A 7533-nucleotide genomic window follows, 5' to 3' on the forward strand; every position below is an offset into this window, starting at 1 on the left:
AGAAGGAATTCATTTACCTATCTGTTCTAAAAACTAGACATAGGGTAAAGACATAATTTCTCTAAAAGGTGTTTCAAAGACTGAAACTTTTGTCCCACAAATGTCATCCTGGAATCTTTTTTTTTTTTTTTTTAACAAAGAAGGAAGAAGAATGCCCAGGTTCAGACACTACAGATTATGCAAAAATATTCACACATGGCAGCCCCTGAAATCTTTAAAGGGCTAGAGAAATTACTCCGTTAGGTAAGTCCTTGCCATACAGCCTGAGGATCTGAGTTCTATCTCCATAAAAAAAGCTGGGCATGGTGGTAGGTGCTTATAGTGAAGACTGGAAGAGTCTTAGGGCTCAATGGCTGCTACCTCTGCCTAATCAGTGAGTACCAGGCCAAGTGAGAGGCCCTGACTCAAAAACAAAATGAAGACATAACCCGAGGCACAACACCCAAAGATGACATCTGACCTCCACATGGCCACAATGGACATATACATAGAACAATTGTCACTGTTGCTAACGAGTTTTGCTAAAGCAGTAACTAAGAAAATAAAACCCAAATGCTGGGATTAAAGGAGTGAGGCACAATCCCCAGCATATGGATCTTTAGAAGCCCATAACAACAGGAAAACTATGAAAGTAGCCTGTTCTAACTATCTTCCACTACCCTCACAGCTGATCACAGAAGTGCCTATTTCCTATAACACTAATACAATCATTTATACAAAATGCTTATTAACACATAGAGAGTAATAACGATGCCTACAAGTATCTCTTGAAATTAACTTTTTTTAAAGACAGGGTCTCAATGTGGTCCTGGCTGGCCTGGAACTAGCTATGTAGTCTAGGATGGCTTTGAACTCACAAAAACACCTCCTGCCTCTTCCTCCCAAGAGATTAACTTTCTTATAAATTTCCTTAGCATATTAAACTCTGATCTAATGTGTTCAATCAGTTTTGCTGCAGACGAACATAATGATCAACTAACAAATTTAAGATTAAAAGATAGTAAGTTGTACATAAAGCGTATGTCTAGAGACAGAAAAAAACTGTAAGTGCCTATTCCTTGCATTTTAAATAATTATTTAAGTTATTTTTGGACTATGCGTAAGTTTGTATTAATCATATTGTGTCTCCTACCCAAAAGTATGGACATGCAAGAGCTAAAGAAGAATATTTCCTCAATACGAATGTTTTGGAAAATGACAAAGGAACTGTTAAGTAAAACATTCAAGAAATTATCATAACCCTTAAAAACATATTACTATAGTGTCATTTAAAAGTTTCAACTTTTAAAACTCCTATTTAGTCCCTCGAGTTATATTTTTAAAAAGCTGTACTTAAAAAGCTCTGAAGAAACTGGAGGAAATTTCAGATTGTTTCAAGAGCCTCTGAATTCCTTGGATCTGAAAAGTTACAGTGAATATAAACCTTTCATTTTGAGAGTTTCTTATAAGGTCTGGCAGTATCAAAAATGTCTCCAGTAGGAGGTCATAAAATCAGCCTTAAAGACTATCCGGGGGCAACAGTGGAAATACGTTCCCATCAGGATCTGGAACAGCCACCTTAGCACACTGGTTACAGGAAATCTTACTACATGACAGAATACTTACCCCATATTGGTAAGTCATCTATGTACATCTGATACCAATAGTGATTCTTGATAGCATATACAAATGCATCTCTCTTCTCCTTATCTAAATCAATTTCACAGTAAGTACCTGGCATCACATCATCTGTAAAATAAAAATTACAAATTAAACCCACTGGCTTGCAAAATAGTTACCGGAAATATAGCACAAAAAGAAAAGTCAGCATTTGCTGAAGTGAATGCCTATTCCCAATAGTTCAATCTGGTGATAAGCATATGGGAGCTCAGTATGCTATCCTTCCCAGTTTTTTTATATCTCCCATTACCTTGTAATAAAGGATTTTGATCATCTTTATTTTCAAAGATTACCTTTTATGAGTAAACCCCTCATATAAAGAAAACGATTCAAGAACAGCAAAGTCACTTTAAAATAAATAAACTGATATAAAAAACCAACAACAAAGAAGCTTAAGGCACATAAAGAAATTTTCATTTACTGTGTGGGAAAGCTTAAGAATAGGAGTATAAGCCAGGGTAACAGTGTAGCTTAAGGTCACTTGCACTGCACACTCCAATAGCATAGAAACCACAGTCATCATGGCCAAAGATTCCTCATAACCATTAAAATCACAAGGCTAGCTTCTATCTAAAAGCATCTGTTTATAAATCACTCAAAAATCCCCTAAAGATGAGTCATTTCTATTCTTGATTGCTTGCAAAAACAGTATCCTCATAAATTGTGTCCAGAGAGTCTTTAATTTCTAATGTTTTAAAAATGTGTTTGTTTAAAAAATTCTAGATATAAAAAGGATTAAACTGTTTTGATACATTACTTAAGCAATTACAAAAAATTTAAATCAATCTTAAGAACAAAAGAAAGATACATTTTCTTATACTAGTATTCTGGTAATTTAAAATCTGAAGTGTAGTTTCCCACAGAAATATGAAATTTCTTAAATATTGACTATTTTTTAAGGACTGTAGTTCAATACTGAATGGTTACCTGGGACACTATTTCCTTAACAACTAGCGGTCTGTATTACAACTTGATATTATAGAACATGTCAGAGAAAACAGCTTTCCCTCATGAGAGATTGCCCCAGAGTGGATCCATGCAAAATGACAAAACAAAGCCATGTCCCAAGGAAGAAGGACAGGAAAGACCCACCTACTCTTCTTCTCTAAGAGACTAATGCCACCTTTGACTTACACACACATTTTTTTTTTTTTTCTAGCTCAACCCTTTTAAGCAACAAAGAATTTAGGATTTTCATAAAGTAATAACTGACACTGGGCAGTAAAGAGTTAGGAAATGAAACTGCTCTATAGAATTTCTACACAAAATCTAAAACTGTTGTTAGGAGGAGCCCAAAAAAGACCTCTGTGAAGTACAATGGGCAAGGGTAAGAGCAGCTCAGGAGGGACTGCTGAGACCAAAAAAGCCCAGGCTTGGAGGGCAACAAATTGTTCTAATGGCTGTAGGAGACTCACAGTCACCCTGCAAAGCCATTTTAAGTTTACTGTTACAAAAAGGGCCTCTTTAAAACAGTCACTATTGATGTGATCGTACAAAACTCTGTAATACACAATATGTGTTTACCAACATAAAGGATTCCACACAGTGTAACTCCAACTCAACAGTTTTCTAACAGACATATCTTCTTCCCCTTCCCTCTGACAGGGCTCAACTACCTGTAGTCCCTGCACACATGGACCCTCTGGCCTATGGAACTTGGGGCTCCCACTAACTCTAGCAAGAAGGCCATTCTAAAATCTTTATCATTGCTGCAATTCTCCCCAGAACAGTTGCTCATTTCTACCCCCCCCGTAAGTTGCCCCTTTTATTGAGGTTCCTAGTTTGTTTTTTTTTCATCCCAGTGCAGTTTTTTTTTATTAATTACACTTTATTCATTTTGTATCCCCCCATAAGCCCCTCCCTCCTCCCCTCCCGATCCCACCCTCCCTCTCCTTTCTGCATGCATGCCACTCCCCAAGTCCACTGATAGGGGAGGTTCTCCTCTTCTTTCTGATCTTAGTCTATCAGTTCTCATCAAAAGTGGCTGCATTGTCCTCTACTGTGGCCTGGTAAGGCTGCTCCCCCCTCAGGGGGAAGTGATCAACAAGCAGGCCAATCAGATTATGTCAGAGGCAGTCCCTCTTCCCATTACTATGGAACCCACTTGGACACTGAACTGCCATGGGCTACATCTGTGCAGGGGTTCCAGGTCATCTCCACGAATAGTCCTTGGTTGGAGTATGATTTTCTGGGAAGTTCCCTGTGTTCAAATTATCTTGTTCTGTTGCTCTCCTTGTGGAGTTCCCGTCCCCTCCAGCTCTTACTATTTCCCACTTCTTACATAAAATTCCATTCACTCTGCCCATCAGTTGGCCATCAGGCTCAGCATCTGCTTTGACAGTCTATACTGCAGAGGCTTTCAGAGGCCCTCTGTGGCAGGTTTCAAGGTTGTTTCCTCTTTTCTTCTGGCTTTCAGAGGCCCTCTGTAGCAGGTTCCGAGGTTGTTTCCTATTTTCTTTTTCTTCTGATGTCCATCCTCTTTGCCTTTCAGGATGGGGATTGAACATTTTAGTTAGGGTCCTCTCTTTTGCTTAGTTTGTTTAGATGTACAGATTTTAGTGGGTTTATTCTATGTTGTATGTTTATATGAGTGAGTATATACCATGCGTGTCTTTTTGCTTCTGGGACAACTCACTCAGGATGATCCTTTCCAGGTCCCACCATTTACCTGAAAATTTCATGATTTCCTTATTTTTCATTGCTGAGTAATATTCCATTGTATAGATGTACCACAGTTTCTGCATCCATTCTTCAGTTGAGGGGCATCTGGGTTGTTTCCAGCTTCTGGCTATTACAAATAAAGCTGCTACAAACATGGTTGAGCAAATGTCCTTTTTGTGTACTTGCACCTCTTTTGGGTATATGCCTAGGAGTGGTATGGCTGGATCTTGAGGAAGCACTATTCCTAGTTGTCTGAGAAAGCGCCAGATTGATTTCCAGAGTGGTTGTACCAGTTTACATTCCCACCAGCAGTGGAGAAGGGTTCCCCTTTCTCCACAACCTCTCCAGCATGTGTTGTCCCTTGAGTTTTTCATCTTGGCCATTCTGATGGGTGTAAGGTGAAATCTCAGGGTTGTTTTGATGTGCATTTCCCTAATGGCTAATGAGGTTGAGCATTTCTTTAAGTGCTTCTCTGCCATTCGATATTCCTCTACAGAGAATTCTCTCTTTAGCTCTGTTCCCCATTTTTTAAGTGGATTACTTGGTTTATTGCTTTTCAGCTTGTTTAGTTCTTTATATATATTGGATATGAGTCCTCTGTCAGATAAAGGGTTGGTGATGATTCTTTCCCAATCTGTAGGCAGTCGCTTTGTTTTGATGACGGTGTCCTTTGCTTTACAGAAGCTTTTCAATTTCATGAGGTCCCATTTATTGATTGTTGCTCTTAGAGCCTGTGCTGTTGGTGTTCTGTTCAGGAAGTTTTCTCCTGTACCAATGAGTTCTAGGGTATTCCCCACAAGGTTCCTAGTTTTATCACCAATTTATCATGACAATCTGTAAAAAGGACGCTAATTGGTCATCTTAATGAAATTTGTCTTTCAGACATGAAGGCGAATACAAACATCACATATAATTCAAGAGCCTGGTGCCAGAGCAAAACAACACTTCTCTCAGGAGGGAACTGCTTTGAAGACAGTGTGTGCAAAGATGCCAAGTCACTGTCTGCAATCTATATAACTGAAAGACTAGCTAAAAAATCTCTCACCGTAAATCACTGAAAATGAGAACAGAACATACCTCCCTTGGGTAAAACACAAACCTACAAATTCTGAAGAAGATGCGCCTGAGGTGTTAGCAATACAAAAATCTTGAGGAGGGGATGGTAACAAAGCCACAAGTTAGCAAATGTTAATGCTTATTTTTTTAAACAGATCACCATACTAAGTAGATCCCAGAACCTAAGTGCCTGTGTCTACCCAATCAAAGTCCAGAAAGCAACTGGCAGCACTGCATACACTGAGTTCCCTGAGCATGTGCCATCCCACCTTACTTACACTTTCTTTTTTGATGGCTTTACTAAAATGGAAAAACAGACTCTTACCTCAAAAACTATAGTGCTTAACAAAGTTATCCTGAATCACCATGTATGTACACAGAGACATGGGCAAAGTCGTGAGTTCCACTACTTACTAGCTACTGAACAAAAGCAAATCTTTAATCTCTGTGACCCTCACCACAGTCCCTCAACTGTGAAACTGAAAACAATTGTGCTGGCTCCTTCCCAGAATCATTTTAAGGCTGGAGTGTGAATGTATTCACAGTATTCTTAAGCATTTTTGCCCTCACACTCTTGAGAATCTTATGAAAATGTAACTTCCCCTGCCACAACCTACCCTGACCCCACCCTGCGAATGTACATTCACACAAATGTAGTTTTAGAGTGTTGATGGATGGACCCCACTACATTCACAGCCCAGCCCAGTCTGGAATACAATTACATACTCAGTAACTGCCAAATAGATTTTATAAAACATGGACTGGAAACACTGGTATATACACAGTTAATTTTTTTTTTTTTTTTAACTATACAAAAGGTACAGATTAACATAGCAACCTGACTGGCAACTGGGCTCAGTACAACCCTGTAATCCTAACCACTTGGAAGCTAATCCAGAAGGACTGCAAGCTCAAAGTCAGCTAGGGCTACAGAGGAAGCCCAAAGCAAGGCAATGTAACTTAGCAAGATTGTGTCTCAAAAAGTAAAAACAAGGGCTGGAAATGTAGCTCAGTGGGAAAACATGAGGTCCTCTCCTCAGTTCAAAAAGAAAGGAAGGGAGGGAGGGAGGAAAAAGAAACAGCCTTAAAATGTGTATAGCCTTTTAGATAGACAGATAGACAGACAGACAATGTATATGTAGATATGTATACATACATGTGTATATATAAATATGTTTAAAACCTTCAACTTAGTAATTCTACTTCTAAGAACTTATGCTTGTAAAAAATTTATAGATGCATTACAATACCCTATACAAGAACTGCCAAATGCTGTGTTATTTCTAAAAAGAAAGAAAAAGAGAAAGGAAGGGAGATCACCTTGCAACTAGAGTGGGGAAAATTACATATTCTAATTACACAGTTCTATTTAGCCGCATCTGGATAATAACAATGTAAGAATAAACTCACAAAATGCTGTAAGAAAAAATAATTACATATATTTTATTAAATTAGGAATGCTCAAAGTGCTGGCACATAGTAAATACTATATAAGGGTTGAGCTTAAAAAAACAATATTGGTAACATGAATTTAATTTTCACTTTCTTGTGACAAGACCTTAAGTTGACTGGAAACTCCCAATTCTTCCATCCTAGTCTCACAAGTGTTAGGATTACAGGATTATACAAACATGCTCAGTTTAATTTTATATATTTTTAAACAATTTGGATGAACAGAAAGTTCCATTTTTATTTTCTTCTGTAAATCCTAAATTTTATGTACTAAAACTGTATTACTGCTAAAAGTCAGAAGAAGAAAATGAACTCATACATAGACCTTTTCTATTGTGGGGGTGATGTCAATCTGAAGAACAATAATTTTAATGATATATATATATATATAGGAAGCTATTACCAAATCTACAGTTAGCACAAGGCACTAGAGAGTCAAAGACCTGCCAAGTTTCAGATCTGGTCTGGTTAATACACTCATGTACTAACGCAGTGGGAAGAAGCATCTAGCAGCAGCTCCCGCCATCTCCAGGTGTAGAGGCAAGTCTCAGCCCAGGTGGCATTCCTCTCCCTCCTGAGAGCTCTCATGTCAGTAGAAAAGGATGAGTTCATCAAAACAAAAAGCAGGAAACTGGCAGTAGTTACCATGACCAAGGCAACAAAAAACAAGGTTTATTTGGGCATAACAGTTACAGTATCAGAGGC

At 38.3% G+C, this 7533-nt stretch overlaps 1 protein-coding gene across 1 annotated transcript in view; it reads right to left on the reverse strand.

Annotated features, from left to right (window-relative positions):
• Window positions 1-7533, reverse strand: part of Tm9sf3 (transmembrane 9 superfamily member 3) — a 48235-nt gene that overhangs the window by 26311 nt on the left and 14391 nt on the right. The window contains exon 3 of the mRNA XM_055591504.1: window positions 1606-1728. Within this exon, the coding sequence (XP_055447479.1) occupies window positions 1606-1728 (123 nt within the window). The remainder of the gene's footprint in view (window positions 1-1605; window positions 1729-7533) is intronic.

Source organism: Psammomys obesus, unplaced genomic scaffold (genome assembly GCF_907164565.1).
Source record: "Psammomys obesus unplaced genomic scaffold, mPsaObe1.curated_primary_1811, whole genome shotgun sequence".
Classification (NCBI taxonomy): domain Eukaryota; kingdom Metazoa; phylum Chordata; class Mammalia; order Rodentia; family Muridae; genus Psammomys; species Psammomys obesus.